Genomic DNA, 19227 nt, shown 5'->3' on the forward strand with positions numbered 1-19227 from the left:
TTTTAGTACATTTATCATCACATACGTTTGCATATCATAGAGTAAAAGAACAATAATATTGCTACTATATACTTTCATTAGATAAAGCATCCAGAGATCCAACAGTTACGTGCTCTGTTACCCAGAAAGGAGAAATGATGGAGACCAAACAGAAAGACCGGGGAGATGCTTGAAGAGCCAAAAGATTATTTCTTGCTATACATGAAACCATGAATTCTTCTCCCTACCCCAAACCCCTACATTATTTGCTTCTTGCAACTACAATGCTAAGGACGTGAAAGATACCAGAAATGAGTGAAATTTCGTATCTAAAAAGCATTTTAAATTACACACTAAATGACTTGCACAGCATTAAATAATACAGCAGTTGGACTGGCGTGAGTCATTCTTTGACCCATACGGCAAGAACAACATCATGAAGAATGCTCTTATGCCTTGGAAAGAATTCCAGAATGTGGGCTTCTCCTTTCTACAGTTGTGTTCCTTCAACATTGGCTTCTTCTTCTACTGAGTTATTCAGTGGGGTCTCTTTTGTTTTTTCCCCGATTTCTTCTTCTTGGTGCTAGCTCCTCTGCCTCGTTTAAACACAGCTAGAATCTCAATACTGCATCCAGTCAGATTAATTTCTTTAAAATGATGTTATGAAACTATGCCCCACAAACATAAAAGATCACTGAAGCAGTCAAACGAATGAAGGTTCAAGCAAAAGCATTTGAGCATCACATACCAACAAAGCAAGGGACAGGGATCTTAAAACAGATAAGAACATGCATAAGGTAAAAAAAAGAAGTTGACAAAAAAGAGGGGACATTTTTATATTTAACAAGAATTATCTTTATGCCCAAAATAGAGGAGATTTTCTTTCTTAGTTTCTTTAGAAATTAGAATGTGAGCATCTACAAACCCTGCCCCTCCAACCTCTTGGTCCTCTGCAATGTCTATTTCATTCCCTTGCTATCTCCAATGGGATTGGTGAGTTCCAGTTGAAAGCTATATTTTCTCAACAATCAGTGAACACTAATGCACAATCTCAAATGTAGAAATGTCCTTATTACAGGCATACTTAAAATTAGTAAGTCCCTTCCACACATCTAACAAACATCAAGTAGCAATTTCCACATAGAAGTGCTATTCATAGGCATGTCCGAGTATTTGTGAGCGGTGATTCCTTGGATCCATAAACTAGGTGATAATGGAAAGGAAAAGAACTGAAAAATAATAATCTAAAAGAGAGAAATATCATCTCTCCCATATAGATGTTCCTATACAGAATTACCAAGAATCTTCCATCCTCTTCTCCATAGTGGCACAAGCATAAAGCCTTTTCATTTAGGGTGTGTTTGGTATGAATTTTTCAATTTCCCATGTTTGGTTGGCTTAAATGTTTTGGAAAACATTTTTCTCATGAACTCTTTTTCCTCCAATTGGAACCTTCCCCACCAATCCCCAACAACCCACCCCCACCTACTCACACACCCCCGCCCACCCTACCCCACCCAACCCAACCCCCCCCCCACCCCCCACCCTAAATAGAAATATTATTAATAGTGCTTTCTTTTTTATGTTATAGATAGATTTTTTTTTATTTCAACAAATGAGTATTTCCTTTTCATGATATAAAAAAAATATTTTTTTCATTTTAACAAAAAAATTACTTTCTTTTCATGACGTATAAAAAGTATTTTCTTTCATTTCAACAAAAAATGATGAAGTAAAAAGTATTTTCTTTCATTTCAACAAAAGGAGTATTTTCTTTTCATGATGTAGAAAAAGCATTATCATTTCAACAAAATGAATATTTTCTTTTCATGATGTAGAAAAAGTATTTTCTTTCATTTCAACAAAGTATTTTTTTTCATTTCAACAAAATGAGTATTTTCCTTTCATGATATAGAAAAGTATTTTTTTTTATTTCAATAAAATGAATACTTTATTTTCATGTTGTAGAGAGTACTTTACTTTTTTTTTCAACCCAAAAAAGAGTATTTTCTTTTTAGCTATGGAGCATAAATTTCAACGTTTTTGTGTAAAAAAGTAGAGCATCACATTAGTTCTTTTGGGTATTTTCCGGAAAAAGTTTTCCACTCGCCAACCAAACAAGGGAAAATAAGTGATAAAACCACTCATTTTCCATAAAAACATTTTCTAGGAAAACATTTTCCATGGAAAACATTTTCCTTCATACCAAACACACCCCTAGTTTCTCCCCTTATTAGAACACTATACTGGAAGACCATTCAGAATTTTTTGTGCAACACACAGTTTCTTCCTTCAAGCAAATGTGTTTATTATGCATATACGTGAATGAAAATAATAAATAATACTTCATAGTTATTTGTAATCATATTCGATGAAATTTAATTTTAGTTGACACAGATGCAAGTTTAAATTTGTTTGTAGGACTACATGAATTACAAGAGGGAATGACAAAACCTTTGTGTTCCAGGAAAGAAATTAAAGCCATGGGCTTTATGCAAATGCCATTCCTTACTAGCTAGCAGTGACAAGCAATCCTGCATGAAAAAGGGCCTATAATCAGCTTCAAGATGACATAGTTCAGTGCCCAAAGTTGAATTGCATCTTATGAACCAAAAACTTGATCAAATTGAATGGTAGTTCAAACGAATTGTATTAAGACGCAGAGATCAAAGAGCTGCATCTCAATCTAATATGGATTTGAAGGAAGGCCACATACCTCTTTAAAACTTTCCCAACCACAGCTAATATAGATAAGAGTCTGAGGCAATGATTGATCTTCCTCATGTACAGTTGTGTTTTCAATTTGAATTGCAGCTTCTCTGGCACGCAGGACCCACGGTCTCTTCTCGTCTCTGACCTTTTCAGGTCTACCATAACAAATAAAACATAAGTGGATGACAGGAACACATTGAATGCTGTAGCACATCAATGATCGTGAATTTTCATAACAATATAGCAACCCACATACTTCCCAGAATTTTCTCTTACTCTACCTTTTAGATGAATTGGCTCTCAGTTTCAATGCTGAGATATGCCGTAGTTCCTTCACCAAGGACGGGTCCAACCCTTTCCTCGGAGGGTCAACCACAACAACATCCGATCCCAAGAGCCATGAAGTTGGTTCCTATGCAAGTCGTTACTTGAAGTGAAAACTTATACAACATCAAAATCATATACAGCTATACAGCATACCAAGAGAGTTCTAGGGTCCGGAAAAGAAGATTTAACAAGTTGAATCCATTCGGACAAAGCAAAGTTTCCACCAGTAGAGTTTCTCTCCGGAATTGAATTAAGAGGTCAAAGAGATAACATAATGGTAATTATGATGAAGCAAATAAATGACCAATACACTATATGATGACATTTAAATCACATGCAAAACCCCGAGGATACTGATGAGAGCTATTAGAACAAGAAACCCCCCAAGGAGGTGTGTTCTATCTCCACATCACAACAAAAACTTTTTTAAAAAAATCTTTTTTATTATTCTTAGGGGAGGAGAAGGGGAATTAGGGAGGAGATTACAAGGTGGAGAATCGACCCCCCACAACAAGGTGGAAGTTTAGGTAGCCAACCAACTGGGCTACCATGATTCCCCACAATAAAAGCTCTTCATGCCTACGGAACGAGCTTGACTGGTTTTCCCCTCTTTTGGTTAAAGGTGGTAGTTTTTTTCTTTTTTGGTTTGGGGTTTGGGGGGGGGGGGGGGGTTTGCTACCCATTCTCACTACTGAATCCAATCCATACAAGGAAGTGAGGAACATTAAGTATTTGGGAGAAATAGGATTCTCAACACTGATTAACACTAAGAACCAAATGCTTTGATAACTCCTTTATCAGGAAGTCTCCAAGAGACTCAGCTTCCTCTAAAAATTAAACAATTTAAGGAGATTTAATACTTATTCCAAATGATCTGTTACTTTAACAGGGGAGCATCCTGTACCTCCCAGGGAATATATCCCATGCTATCAACCTTTATGCCACAAAACTGTAGATCAGAACACTCAGTGCAGCAATTGCTCTCCTTTACCATCATAATGATGCAAAATTTTCCATTAAATGGGTGCCATGCCAGCTTATATATAGGCGTACCTCTATTTATCTTACACTAAACTGATCAAGCTATTACATGTTCTGCCCACCTAAAAATCAATATGTAGCCTACATTTCCAGGTGATTTTGAATTCTTAATCTTTGTCCGTATCAAAAGTCCCCCCTCCCCCCCCCCCCACAATCTCCCACCAATACCACCTTATACTGTTTAATTAATTGCAGACATTCATGAAGAACGGACCTCCTTCCCGATTCCCTAGCTTTACAGAGTAAATCAATACCTCTCCATATATTGCTGCTTTTTTTAAACTTCAAACAGAGGGAACAAAGAAACAAACATACATGCACATATACTGCCAAAGTCACATAATTATTACTTGGGTGTGGGTTATTGCAATGCCCACACTTCATTACACAGTATCTAAATGAGATGGAATATCTATAAGTATGTTTTGTTCTGTTAATATTTTAGGGCAATTAGGGCTTACATGTTACTCCACTGTGACTAAACTCATCAAAGTGGGAAGCGGAATTGGCCAAGTGGAAGAAATTGAATTTAGATGACTCATTGAGGCAGTTCTTCCTATAATACAGGACCGAAGAGGTCATTTTCTGAACTACATCCAGCTTCTCAACCCAAAGACTTAATGAAGATTTGAGGATGACAGTGACCAGGTTTGTTTGGAACACCTTTGTCAGTGTAAACAACATGTCTTACTATTAGCTCCATTCTATGAATTTATGTAGGATCAGATTGCTACTAAGACTTCTGAAATAAGGAATCTCCATTTAATTAAATCTCCTACTCTGTGATACTACTACTGAACAGCCGCTCGTTTAGAGGGCAGTCCAAAACTGCTTGATGAGAACGTGGATTGGTGCAGATGGCTTACTGAGTTGCCATAGCTGATCCAAGATAGTCAGTTGTTCAATTGACAAAAGTGTGTAGTGAAATGGGATTAGCTACTAGTCTGCATTTTGTTCAGAAAATAAAAACAGAGCCTTTCAAAATAAGCAAATCCCTTTGAAGTGTTTGTATAGGACAATATTCACTACTCTGCTTAGGGATTCTAGGTGTATGCCTGTATGGCATGTGCCATGATTGAAATACCATTGGGAACTTAGTCTTAGCTTAGGGATATTTTGAGTAGATTGTCATGTTCCTCCTACTGTATGCCCCTTGTATCTTTGTAATGCTACATTTTATCTATTCTTGAAGCAATTATATTATACTTAAAAGAAAAAGATCTATGTGTAGGTGTACATGATAAAACAAAAATGTGTTTCTCAGAGTCAGTATGACCACATGAATAGATTTGAAAACCATATATTGAAGTAAAAATGCAGACAAGTTTATGTGACTAAAACCAAAGTTGTGCATGTTTGTGATGACTTATATGTAATTGACTTGTTGAGACTGACTATTGAAGCGTCTGCATGGTGCCAGCTGATATTGCTTTCGACATTGGTAGGCAAGCGCTCAACTGTCTTCTCAAAAGATTGCTTGGACTCTTTATTAACCTCAACACATTTAACTGACCTGAGAAGAAACATAAATTTAAAGAGGAAAGTTCAGACATGTTATCTTTAGACAAGTTATCAGATTTAAGTTTGTCCTAGAAGATGTGAGAGGGTATTCATCCACAAAGGGGGGGGGGTAGTATAAAATGTCACATCAAATTCAAAATAATACGTTGGAAAAATAATTCACAATAACACGAAGTGATTTTATCAAATGTTAACTTCAATTTTTGAATCCAATAGATTTTTCCATTTCCAGAGAGATTAATCTTTTTGGGAGTGACTAAAACAAAGAGTAGGTCAACAAAAGGGGTAGAGGACTGTTATTCTGACCGGCATTTCCTTGAAAAAGCCAAAGATAACCCAATTACACCAGCTCCTGCATAGAGATCAACAACTGATGCACCGAGAGGGACATATTTCTGTAACTTCCGCAGCAAAGAGTCAAAAGCCTGAAGAAGGACAAATGATTAAGTAAAATCGAGAGAAAAATGTATCGTAATGGGAAAATCGGTCAAGGTTGTGTGGTTGGGTTACCAAATTAAGAAAAAAAGGATAATCAGAAATATGCCCCTAGAAGCAAAATGCATGGACTGTGGCTCAAACCAAGTTTAGTTCATCGTTAAGTAGGTTTAGTGTAAGCTAAAGTAGGAAAATAATCATCAAAAACATGCCATTACATGGTCAGAAATTATGAATTGGCCCAAGACAAACCAGAAATGGAATAAAGTGGGGGAAAGAATGAAACTAAGTTATCTACCCAAAAGAAGACATGTCCAATGTAAAGAATAAGGATTCTATTCATTTTTTCCTGATAAGTGATGTGTAATAAGGATCTATTGGCACTTATCCTGCCGTGTCTAAATTTACTGGAGAACTAAGAACCTCATTCATAGCAAACTTTGGCTGGAGAAATCCACTATTGTGCTTTATCTGAGAAGTATGTTCTATGTCTCGTCTGTGCTACTCAGAGTGGAGGTCAAGAAAACGGTTATAAACATGATTGCTCTTTCCCTTAAAAAAGAACAAATAGAATCCTTTTTTAAAGAGCTCTACCCGTGTATTTGCTTGCCCAAAGCTTGATGGAGCTAAAGAGACATCAATCCCTCCAATGTGCTCCCAGAAATCTCTTTCCCCTAACAAATGTCTCCATCTGTTTCCAAAGATAATCTGCATACCAGAACGAAGATATCAACTAACTGCTGCACTCTTATTAAAGATATCACAGTAGTGGCCAAATTATGAGCAACATTTTCCAATCACATATATACTGAACATCTATTCATATGTGTGCATATCCATGGGGTGGAGAAAGAGACAAAGGAGGGAGGGAGGAAGGGAGATATTTGCTCACATTATTTGATGATGTCTGGAAGTTCGCCCAAACTGAATGAATTAAATGAACTTTTCTCTTTGGCCCACCATTTGCCCAGAGGAACTACATTAGAAGGTGAAAGTTTGTGTAAAATTAACGCAATCCATTGATGAAGAAGTCTAGTTTTGCTAACATCACACTCTTACATGGGCTAAAGCATTTAATTTTCCAGAGTTTGCTGAATTCTCGCTTCTTGAATTCCAAACCAAAGAGACCTGCACTTTACCTGAAATAAGACAATTTTTATCAACACCATCAAAGATCATCCTAAGCCTCTTATTCACTATAACATGTACAAACCATTCTTATATCTCTCCGGGATAGGAAGGGACGTATCATGCATAGTGACGGCCATCTGCACAATAATTAGTTGCATCTCAGATAAAGAACACCAAAAATCTCATTCAAACTATCTCAGCGACCTAATTCTTTCCTCTGCAAACTTATACTATGTATTACTCACCTGAACATACCTCAGGTCACCAGTGCCTTGATCTTCATCATATGGTTCAACATTCAACTCAATTATCCCTGGAGGGACCCAGACAACGCCAACAGTGAAAGAGAAAAAGAAAATCCAAATGAGAGTAAAGAATAGACAAATAAATACAGCGGCTGTTGTTTAAATAGGTACGTTCACACTATTTAATACACTTCGAAAGAGAATGACACACAAATTATTACATAAATTGGGGGGGGAAAAAGATAGGATGCAGGATTAGGAACAAGCCTCGCTTCAGGAGCTCCACAGCAGCATTGATGTTCGGATGATGAGCTGCAGAAAGAGAGTCACATAATTGCACTTAGATAATTCTATTGTCTATGCATAGATAAGTGTACCACAAAAACCAGATATGCGGATAACCAAATAGCAGACCTTTACAGTCAGGGATATCAACTACGTTATGAGTGCCCTCCTCATAAAGCCCAATCAGAGGCTTGCTTGATGAACCTCGAACAGCGAGCTTTGCACGACATCTCCATCCCCACTGCATCCAAAGGACAGTTAATCTAGCTCATAATTGATGCCATAAAGTAACTCCACCAAAAATACAACAAATCAATTTAAGGCACAATAAGATTTACATCAATCACGTACTAATCTACAACTATCAAATGAAAAATCTTTCACGCCAAGCTTCTTGAAGTAACCTATAGCTTCATCAATTACTACTGGATGGTGAAGATCAAAGTCTTGAGTGCAACCAGAACACCTGTAAAACCACATCCAAATTGAGGCAGTCAAACACAATATTATACTACAATCACAAACATCCACCACTATACACAATATTATACTACAATCAGAGGTGGATCCAGTGTACCAACATTCAACATCTATCTTCCACTCGAACTATATACTACTGGAAAAAGGTTTAAATTTGCACCTATACTATCCGAAATTGCTCAATTTTGTGCTCCATTTCACTTTTGGTCCTTTTATACTCTTGCTATTAGCAAATCGTCTCATATTTGATGAAGCTCCAGAGTAGAATTGGTGGACTCCATGTGTCCAAATTCTTCGATAGAAATGATCCAAATTTATCCCTCAAATTTTAACTATGGTTTAAAATTAAGCTCAGGTTGGCTAGAGTTCAAGGGATAAACAAGACTTTTTCCTAATGACAGGAGTAATATTAGACCAAAAGTTTAACGGAAAGTAAAGATGTCTTATGCTATATAATAAAAATTACTGAGCTGAATACAGATATTAAGAGGGATAGTCAATAATGAATAGTTATGAGCTAGTGGAGCTAAGAATAATGAAACCACAGGAAAGAAAAAGGTACGTACGACTGGAAATGAGTGCAATTGAGGGCGCAGGATAAGGAAGGTGGAGGAGGAGGGATAGGATTATTAGGGTTTATAGAGAGAGCTGATGATGATGGGGCAGAGACACATTCTGCGCACAGCTGATTGCTCGTAGCTTGACAGCTAATAATGCGATGGATTGAAACTGCCGGAGAGAAGAAGCTCAGTGCCATTGGAAAATTGGAACTGCTTTCTCAAAGTGTTCGTTACAGTCTCAGCTGCCTATGGCGGGAATGGATAAAATATTTAAGAGCAGTATCTATATCCGATATACTAATATCTCAGCGATGCCCGATTGCCCGTTCTCATCTCTGGGTGGGCCAATTCAAGTCGAATTATTTGAACCCGAGCCGTTTTGTTTTATGTATTAGCTTTACTTAACATAATACCAAATATGATGTATAACTTATGCTTGTATTAGTTATACATAGGTTGAAAAAGTGTATCAAACAAGATATTACTAATATACAAAGTTAATGCACTCTACCTACCTCTAAGGGGTCGTTTGGTAGGATGCATTAGCTTTGTGTATTAGTAATACTTTATTTGGTACACTTTTAAGCATATGCATTAGTTATACACCCTATTTGGTATTATCCTATGCATAACTATTGCATAAGAAATTATGGTTTTAACAATGCAATCAATTTTAATGTATGCATTAACTTAGTTAAAGATAAATTTCTCTAATGCACTCTACCTACTTACTAAGGGATCGTTTGGTAGGATGCATTAGGTAAAATAATGCATGCATTAGCTTTGTGTATTAATAATACTTTGTTTGGTACACTTTTAAGCATATGCATTAGTTATGCAAATATTAGTTATACACCCTATTTAGTATTATCTTATGCATAACTATTGCATAAGAAACCATGGTTTTAATAATGCAATCAATTTTAATGCATGCATTAATTTAGTTAAAGACAAAATTGTCCTTCAAAATTTATGCTTGATTAAAATATGCTAATATATTAATGCAAGTTTGAAATAATCCAAGAAAGTGAGAAATAAAATTATATCGCTAGTAAGTAAATAAATACTTAACATATTTTCTTTTTTATAAATAAATATTAAGTTCTATACTATAATATAGGTAGACAAATTAAATAATTTTTTAAAACCTTTTTCATATAAAAATATTCCACAACATATGTTTCTTTTAAGAAGATAACGTGATGGACTGGTTATAAGGGTATTTTTTTAAACAAACAATTCTTTTAGAAATTGTGCAATACTTTAATACATCAAACCAAACAACGGATAAGAAATATGTCAGCATAAATTAATAATGTCAGCATAACTAATATCAGCATTACTAATACACCATATTCAGCATTATTCTTACACACTCTACCAAACGACCCCTAAAAGTAATATTGACCATAGAGGGTTATATGTCTCGTACTTGAAAATAAATTGGGAAAATGCTTAAATATGCTACTAAACTTAAGAAAATGGCTCATATATGCCACTCGTTAATAGTTGGTTTTGAATATGCCCCACTTTTACCATTTTTGGTCATACGTGCCATTACCCACTAACTGCATCCCACCTTGTCTAATTACTATATTAGATTTTGCCACATGGCATTATCTATACCCTCCATTATTTACGAGTCCCCATTCCTTCTTACCTTCTTTTACGAATGATATATGTGAGCTATTTCGCTGAACTACATGGCATATTTGAGCCTTAAGCCCTTAACATCTGTAGTTTGCAAATAAGGACAACATTAAATCATTTTTGTGAAGGCAAGGATACCAAACTATTAAGGAAGACAAATGTAAACTATTTTCGCATAATTTAGGGGAAAATTTGGCGTTTTCCTCCTTTTAAAGATAAATATGACAAATCATTGCAAAGAAATTAGTCTGCTAATGTTTGTCCCTGACATTCTTGTGTATATATCGCTCGACTTATTGTGAATGATACTGAAAATCTAGCTCTTATCATCTGTTAACATGCAATTAAAAGAAGCTGAAATTGAAGCTTCTTACATAAAATTTTTTAGAAAATCATGATGAATTCCCTTCTTGCTTTTATCTTTCTTTTTCTTTTTCTGCTCCTCGGGGTGATTAGCCATGGTTTCTAAAAAAGGAAATAATCTGGTTATAAACAAGATCCTTGGCAGTAATTCCCATGATAAAGTCAGCATGAGCATAATTCTTGATATACTGAACTGTCAACTTGTTTACATCATGGAACTTTAGAGCGTCGAGCAATGTCTCAACGTCTTTGCCATCAGAGAGTGCATCTTGGCCTCCATAGCTGAGAAATAGAGGAAAATAGCGAGGAATGTTGGTTAAATTATATTTGGGAGGTTTCGCTTCACCATAATGCGCCAAATTGTAGTCGCTCCCATAGTCATATTTTGATAGTATACCGTCTCTAACAGCTGCATTAATTTCAAACAAGTTAGAGTCAGTTATATGAATCTTTAAATGCGTACTTGAATTTTTGCGCACTAGATTATTGTGTAATTATTTGAGAGAACTTACTCTGAGCCAAATGCACCAGGTTCTTGGTTGAAGTGGATTGAGGCTCGTCATTCAAGAAAAGCTCGACGGTAGAGGCATTCAAACAACAGTTTTTCCCTTTATTCAAATGGAAGGTAATTAATTACATTTGTAGAGTAATTGGGACATTAATATTTATTAACTAAAATTTGAATAATTAAGTCTACTTTTGGAGAAGTTTAGTACCAGTAAGCGCACTCATTAAGTCATAGCAGTCCACCCCTGGCTGAGCACACAAGAACTTGAGTAAATTGGATACAGGTCCACTAAAAACACACAAAACAAAGAAGTGTCATTAACTAATTGAGATAAATTACCCAAAAAAAACTGTGTTGCTCGGACTATTCAAAACTGTCGTCAGGTGCGTGCCGGATCCTTCAGATATAGTGTATTTATAGAGTATCCGACACGGGTGCAATAACAATTTTGAGGAGTTCGAGCAACATAGCTAAAAAAAAAGTAGGGAGTTGAAAATTGAGTGAAGTTATTTACCCTTTTGGATTAAACTCTGCGAGACCAAATATTGTGGTGATCTGTGAACATGGTAAAAAACACAAATAAGTAAGTTACTTAGTAATTTGGTAACTAAGTGAAAAGGAAAGTTTGAAGAGAATTAATTAAGTACTAACTTCACCAACAAAAGCTCTAGCAGCAACATCACCAAGTGCAGTTGTCATATGGCTCAAATAAGCTATTGGACTGAGCAATACTGCTGATTTGACCTTGTCTACCTGTCTTCCTTCTGAGAAGGATGCCAGTGCTATTAAAGTTCCCTGTAAATCCATAACATATCTAAATTAAATTTCATCACACCATAGACAAGTGAAGTTATAAATCCTTTTATCAAAATCTTTTCTTATACCGTTACATCTATTCTGAGTAGAGGAGAACTACGATTTCAACTTTATTAGTTATGAATTTTTGAACTACAATTTCAATCTACCTCGGCCCCTGATTTTAAACTCTGAACTTACCATTGAATGGCCTACATAGTGAGTTTTTTGTCCTGTTTGTTTGAAGATGAAGTCAATGACAGCTGGTAAGTCATGGGCCACCAAATCATCCCATGTCCAATTCCAGAATTCCTGTAAACCATTATAATTTATAATACAAACTTAAAGCCACTTTACATTATTAACAGCACAATTCTTTACTTAGTTTTTTACTGTTGACCTAACAAGAAAATGTATTGTTCTTTGAGGATTGGAAGGTGATATTACCGAATCGTTAGGATCAAGGGTAACGTGACGACGACTGTATCTGGTTCCCCTGATGTTGGAAATCCAAACATCAAAGCCATTATCTGCCAAGATCATCGCTAGTGATTGTTCAGGTGGATTCAACAGCCATGTCGCGCCATCCTGCAAATAAAATAGCCAATTTTTATATTTCATCACCCTGATTAATTTTTTTTTTTTAATAATGGTAACAAACCCTGATTAAATTTTATAATCCTAACGTTTTCAATTCCTTATACGTTACACAACACATTTCCCATTAATACTATTCCTAGTTGAGTTTAAGTTATATACATTGTCACTAAAAGAAATTTTTATATCACATGTGACCTGTACTTCAGGAATTCTATTTTCAAATTCAGGATTTTAAGTATATATGTTCAACCTTTAAGATTCTTAATATTAAATACATTATATTTTAAAAGTTATGAGTTCATAACTATTATTTATTGTAATTTTACTGGACTTTTACACGTAAATATATGTTACGCGCCGAAAATAATAGTTTAAGATGAACTCGGTATGACTATGTTGCATCTGCCCTAGCAAATATCACATTTCAATATAACTTACTTGTAAATATTCTTTTGTTGACCTAATAGTGTAAAATACTTTTTGCGGACTTATTACTTTTTGCGGGTTCGAGTCATTAATGAAGCAAAGTGAGTCGCTCTTGGGGAATGCAAAAAAAGAAGATGGTCCGGATTGGATATCATTGCTAGTCTGACTTTTTTTTAGCAACTTAGAAAATAGTTTAAAACTGATTGAAATAATGTGTTCTTTACCTTTTATTGCGAGAATAAGTGAAAAATAATACGCAGAACTTCTGTTACTCCGTAAATCAAGAAAAAGTTAAAGTAGGTTTTCTTACTTTGTGAATTGCTATATGCTGCAAATACTTTCCTTTTAAGAAAGAGAGGATAATATTTTATATGACCTCATATATACTTCTGATGATACTCAATTAATCAAGGTAAGTTAAGTACTCTTCACTTGTGTGAAGAAGTAAGGGAGTTTTAACAAAAGATTTGGTCTTAGGAATTTGTAATGTTCTTCTTCCATTTAAGAGTAAGTTTATGTTTCTTTGCTTATGTGAAGAAGTAAGGGAGTTTTAACAAAAGATTTGGTCTTAGGAATTTGTAATGCTCTTCTTCCAATTAAGAGTAAGTTTATGTTTCTTTGCTCATAAGTGGGATCACGAACTACAAAATGATACTCTCCAAACACGTTCAGTAGTGCTCTGCAGCAGGCTTGGGTTGAAGTAAGGGTGGCATGTGGGCCGGGCCCGATTCTAAGCGGCCCGGTCCTAAACGAGGCAGCTCAAGCGGGCCTAAGTGGGTCCAACAGATACTTTTTATTTTTTAAATTTTTTTTATAGAAGTTAGACAAAAAAAATGGTAATAAAAATATCTAAGGCAATTCCTTATAAATTATATTATAGAATTGTCACCTAAAGTTTTTAATTCAAATTTAAAGACAAAAGTATTGTAAAGAGATATTCAAAGCAATGCGTTATAATATATATATATATATATATAAGATGTATGTATAATATAGTATAGTATATATATAAGTTATATTCGATATATATAAGCTTATATATATAATATACTATACTATATATACATCTTAAGATATATATATATATATATACACACACACACACACTATACTATATATACATAGTATATTCGATATACTCGATATACATATATATATATAAGCTTATATATATACTATACTATACTATATATACATCTTAAGATATATAAGCTATATTCGATTTATATACTATATATACATCTTAAGATATATATATATATACACACACTATACTATATATACATAGTATATAAGTCATATTCGATAGTATACATCTTAAGATATACTATATATACATCTTAAGATATATATATATATATATATATATATATATACACACACACTATACTATATATACATATGTATATATAGTATAGTATAGTATAGTATATACTATACTATACTATATATACATCTTAAGATATATAAGCTCTCTCTCTCTCTCTCTCTCTCTCTCTATATATATATATATATATATATATATATATATATATATATATATATATATAGCTTAAGATATATAATAATATATAAGCTTATATATATACTATACTATACTATATATTCGATATATATACATATCTTAAGATGTATATATAGTATATATATAAGCTATATTCGATATATATAGATATATACTATACTATATATACATCTTAAGATATATGCTATACACTTAGTATATATATAAAAGCTATATATATAAGAAAAAGTGTAATTATAAAAAAATTAGGGTTAAAACAAAGTTGGGGGGTTAAATGCCTATTTATAAATAGCCAACGACTATTTTGGCAGGTAAAACGGTCATATTTTAAATGCCATAAAGGCTATAATGTGGCAGATTCTTTTTTTAAAAAAGTTTAGCCCTTGGTCCCGGATAGGCCCGTTTAGGATCGCTTGAACCGACCCACTTCTCAGTCGATCCCGGTCTCGCGGGCCTCGCCTATGGGACCGGCCCACTACCCAACCCACCTCCCCACGGTCCCAGTCCTATCCGGTTAGAACCGTTTAGGCTTACTACCCATTTGGGCTTGCGGTCCTGGACCGGGTCCGGTCCTAACCGGCTCACATGCCACCCTTAGGTTGAAGGGATCCTAAGGAGATTAATCTTGCTAGTGAATGATGGTTAATATGCTACCTCAATGGACAAAGGCTTAACGGCAGAGGCAAAATCATGATTTAAAACTTATGAGTTTGAGTTTCTAATATTTTTAAGTTAAAGAGTTCTAAATTAATAATTTATACATATTCAATAAATTTCTTAAAAAAAATATAACTTTGGATTAAAGATAATGGATTCAATAGTACATTGCTAGCTCCCCCTACTTAATGGTCAAGATTGAAAGATATATTAAAAAAAAAAATCGAATATTCAACCTCCTTGTTAATCTTGCAAAGTATACCTTGTGCAAATGATAAAGGACATTGGCACATTAAGGTCCACCACTTACTGTCTTCACTTTTTGATGGAAATAAGTAATTGATACCTTAGCATGCCCGAGGCAATATTATCAAGAAGACGCGCAATTGTACTGTTTTGCCCATATGGTCAACTTTTTAATGCAGATTTCACACTGTAAATCCTCCCCTTTTAAGAAATCATGATGAACCCCTTCTTTAATCAGTGAGCTTGTCACTGAGAAATCATCATCACTCTTTAGTGTTTTTGTCCTTAAAATAATTGGACAGATAATTTAATTTTTTTACTCGAGCTGACCAGTCAAGCGAAACGAATCGTGATAAAGTTCACTATCTCCAAGTTTTACTCCATGAAAATCGGATCTGTTTTTCTTTATATTATTATTTATATAGTTTAATATCTATTACAGTAAAGTTTGTTACCATACTTATGAGATTACTAGCAGGGGATGCTAGAATTTTTGTATGAGGTGTGACTTTTATTAAAAAAAAAGTTTAAATAACTTTAATTATTATAGTTCTGGACAAGAAATAGTCTTAAAATATTGGTTTGTTGAATTTTAAGTTAGAAAATGTCCGAGTTGCATTATATATAAGCACAATTTTCACCACAGAGGATCTCTCAAATAGTCGCAAAAAAAAGTACTAGTTGCCTCGAGCAAAATCAAACACATAACCAACACACCAAGAGACAATTTATGTCAAGTGGTGTTAGTTTTTCTTCCGTTTTCTCACAGTATTTATACATATATTTAGTAAAAAATTTCGATGAAGCGGTGTATCAAAGCTCCTGATTACTAGGTAATGTTACATATCTTAGAGATTTATCTATGATTACTTAATTAATGACATGATTATTGAAGATTCTATTTTAATTTATGAATGTATAAAACTTAAAAACTTCGGAATGATATAGTTAACTTTTTTTGTTGCTGAGAGAATCGCGTTCGTTAGTAATTTCCTCAAGATGCAAGTGATGTACTAAAAGTAGAGGTAGAGCGTAAAAGTAAAGCTTCTTAATTACCACAAGAACACCGTGCTGCAACAATACTGGCTGCCTGTTTTGCCCACCACCACCTAAGCGGCCTTCTGGAATTCTTTGCACGCTTAGTATGTAGCCATCATCAGTTTTTACCTGAGATATGCAAAAAAAGAAACACATAAAGACCGCAGAATCAACTAAAAGTACAGTCCGGTGCACGAACATGTCGCACTCTCGCAGGGTCCGGGGAAAGGGCGCACAGCCTACCGTGATACAAGTATTAGTGGCTAATTCCACGGTTCGAACCCGTGAACTATAGGTAACACGGAGGTCAACTTCATATACAAAATTAATTACCTCAAATTCTTGGCATTTGTAACCATGAATGGCGACAGTGGATGCGCACATGCCAGCGGGTGGTGCAGTATCCACGCCATTAATATCATGGTTGATGAAGCCAAAATGGCTTCCCCTGCTTGAACTAAAAACTCGACAAGGCTGATCAAAAACTAAGATAACTAATGACACTAGGCTCAAAACACGCAGACATGACAAGATTCCAAACGCCATTAATTCTGTTTTAGCTAAGTAATGGATCAGAAGGGGAGGTGGGGGCAATTTGCAATGGTGGAGTTGAGAAAGCTCAAGAGAAATATATTTATAGAGAGACAGAACAGAGTGAGATAAAAAGGGTGGTACGTGAACAGAAGAGGAATGGACACCCACTGGGAATTATCGGGATAAACAAAGTGTGAAAACGATTTTCTTTTGTTCTGATGAGCTTTTCAACTGACTAACTAAACGATTTTATCTACCTTTTTCAAAAGAGGTTTTAGTTTTTTGCTTTTCTATATCACATTACTATAATTTAGTTTCAAGTGTGAACAGAGTCAGGCAGTGTCCAAATAGTTGGCCGAATTTATTATTTATGTTCCCTAGCCAACGTATAAATTATTATACATATATTGTACATGAATTTTACATATATTATATATCTGTCGCCTTTAAGTATAAGGGGTTAATGAATGAACGACTATTTAGGTTAATCCTTCCAAAAAAATTAAAAAGTGATATACACTACATACTTTGCGACAAAGGAGGTTCGAACCCCTCACGTCCGCCAGCTCCGCCCCTAGTCAAGGCCCACAAATTTCGGAAGTTTTGTATGTTCTTTTATCATCACCATGCTATTTGGGTCAACGTAACTGATTATAAATGAATGTACGTGCATATACATGCATATAATGACATTCAATTGTGACAGAGAATGTAATAAAAGTAATTGTATACGGTCGAAATCGAGCATGTTAGATTTCATAGGCACGAGGAGCTGCCTCGAGAGTAAGCTCGTAATAAACTAGGCTCGAGTTCAATGGCAAAGTACGGAGCACGAAGATCGAAGTGCTCGCTGAAGATCGAGACCAAGCATGACCGACTTCGAGTAAGACATAATAACAGAATGGCGAGATATTAGCAACCGACCGAAGATATCGGCGGAAATCTCGGAACATATCAAATCAAGCGGTTATTGACGTCAATTATGGGAATTATTTTTGTGATTAGAATTGTACCTTATTTAGGATTGCTCTACTATATAAAGAGGGACCTTATTCATTTGTAAGGGGCCTTATAAAAATATACAAAAACACTGCTCTCTATTTTACTTACTATCCATTACTGTTCATCATTGTTCTTTACTATTCTTCTTACCCAACCTCGAGACCATCTCGAATCGAGGTCGAAAGCGATACTAGAACACCGGTTTGATTTATTTTACTATTCAGATTATCTATTTCAATTCTTTGTTTGTCAATTGATATTTGATTAAATCGCGTATCCTTAAAACCACTAAACAAGTTTAATTGTTACTCGAATTTTAGGGTAAACAGTTTGGCACCCACCGTGGGGCTAAGGATAATAGTGATTGTTCAGTACTGATTCTGGTAAAACACACTATTTTACGCTTGTTCTTGTTGAGTGCCTTTGCTTTCAGGTTAAAATATGTCAAACTCACAAAACGCATCCACACATGGTAACAATGGCCTCAGATTCCACGATGAAAATGAAAATGTGATCGCTCCAGGAATCAAGGTGCCACAGGCTAATCTCGGGGCAGCACCGGTTTCCAACCCAGTCAATGTCAGTTCGCACGTTGCTCTAAACGCGAACCTAGGCGCAGATCTCGATGGGAGTGTACGCAGAGAACGTGTCCAAGGAACACATGGCAGATGAGACGAAGGAGTTAGTCTCCAATTGATATTGGAGATGCTTCAGGCTCAGCAAGCTGCTATTGCTCAATTACAAAATCGACATAGAGCTCCGAATAGGGTCGAGCCAACTTGCCGTATCGGGCCAGTATCGGAAAGGTAGAATGGTAACGAAACGGAGACTAATCTTGTGGTAATGAAAATGCTTGAGGAGCTCACCAAAAGAATTGAATAAGGGGAGAAGAGAATCGAAGCCAACGATAAAAAAGTGGAGACATACAACTCTCGAGTTGATCAGATACCAGGGGCACCGCCAATCTTGAGAGGGATGGATTTGAAGAAGTTTGTACAAAAGTCGTTTCCTCCAAGTGCGGCTCTAAATCCTATTCCAAAGAAGTTTCGTATGCCAGACATACCCAAACACAATGGGACTACCGATCCCAACGAGCATGTTACTTCATATACATACGCCATTAAGGGTAACGATTTAGAGGATGATGAATCGAATCCGTGCTGTTGA

At 35.3% G+C, this 19227-nt stretch overlaps 2 protein-coding genes across 2 annotated transcripts; both read right to left on the reverse strand.

Moving 5' to 3' along the window:
• Positions 1 to 46: 46 nt before the first annotated feature.
• Positions 47 to 8986, reverse strand: LOC107825244 (uncharacterized). Its single transcript, XM_075229923.1, has 15 exons — positions 8723 to 8986; positions 8028 to 8142; positions 7806 to 7917; positions 7659 to 7703; positions 7392 to 7459; positions 7229 to 7283; positions 7075 to 7154; positions 6908 to 6991; positions 6610 to 6723; positions 5887 to 6005; positions 5455 to 5572; positions 2973 to 3103; positions 2696 to 2846; positions 2434 to 2513; positions 47 to 604 (listed from the first exon to the last, which is right to left on the reverse strand). The coding sequence occupies exons 1-15, from the start codon at positions 8911 to 8913 to the stop codon at positions 517 to 519; spliced, it is 1551 nt and encodes a 516-aa protein (XP_075086024.1). The 5' UTR covers positions 8914 to 8986; the 3' UTR covers positions 47 to 516.
• A 1525-nt stretch (positions 8987 to 10511) lies between these two features.
• LOC107825258 (triacylglycerol lipase 2-like) lies at positions 10512 to 17204 on the reverse strand. Its single transcript, XM_016652092.2, has 9 exons — positions 16858 to 17204; positions 16543 to 16653; positions 12480 to 12620; positions 12234 to 12344; positions 11889 to 12032; positions 11752 to 11792; positions 11446 to 11525; positions 11242 to 11337; positions 10512 to 11138 (listed from the first exon to the last, which is right to left on the reverse strand). Exons 1-9 carry the CDS (start codon positions 17068 to 17070, stop codon positions 10819 to 10821), a joined length of 1257 nt encoding a protein of 418 aa, XP_016507578.1. The 5' UTR covers positions 17071 to 17204; the 3' UTR covers positions 10512 to 10818.
• Positions 17205 to 19227: the final 2023 nt, after the last annotated feature.

This window comes from Nicotiana tabacum, chromosome 14, assembly GCF_000715075.1.
Source record: "Nicotiana tabacum cultivar K326 chromosome 14, ASM71507v2, whole genome shotgun sequence".
Lineage (NCBI taxonomy): Eukaryota > Viridiplantae > Streptophyta > Magnoliopsida > Solanales > Solanaceae > Nicotiana > Nicotiana tabacum.

What these genes read in the sequence shown, in the direction of transcription:
- LOC107825244 (XM_075229923.1), bottom strand. Translation starts at nt 8,913, where the DNA reads ATGGCACTGAGCTTCTTCTCTCCGGCAGTTTCAATCCATCGCATTATT. An exon ending in CCCGGAGAGATATAAGAATG is followed by an intron (nt 7,155 to 7,228) that starts GTTTGTACATGT and finishes GTCTTATTTCAG; the next exon opens with GTAAAGTGCAGGTCTCTTTG. An exon ending in ACCATGCAGACGCTTCAATA is followed by an intron (nt 3,104 to 5,454) that starts GTCAGTCTCAAC and finishes CGACTTGCATAG; the next exon opens with GAACCAACTTCATGGCTCTT.
- LOC107825258 (XM_016652092.2), bottom strand. Translation starts at nt 17,070, where the DNA reads ATGGCGTTTGGAATCTTGTCATGTCTGCGTGTTTTGAGCCTAGTGTCA. An exon ending in ACTATGTAGGCCATTCAATG is followed by an intron (nt 12,033 to 12,233) that starts GTAAGTTCAGAG and finishes ATGGATTTACAG; the next exon opens with GGAACTTTAATAGCACTGGC. An exon ending in CTTAATGAGTGCGCTTACTG is followed by an intron (nt 11,338 to 11,445) that starts GTACTAAACTTC and finishes ATTTGAATAAAG; the next exon opens with GGAAAAACTGTTGTTTGAAT.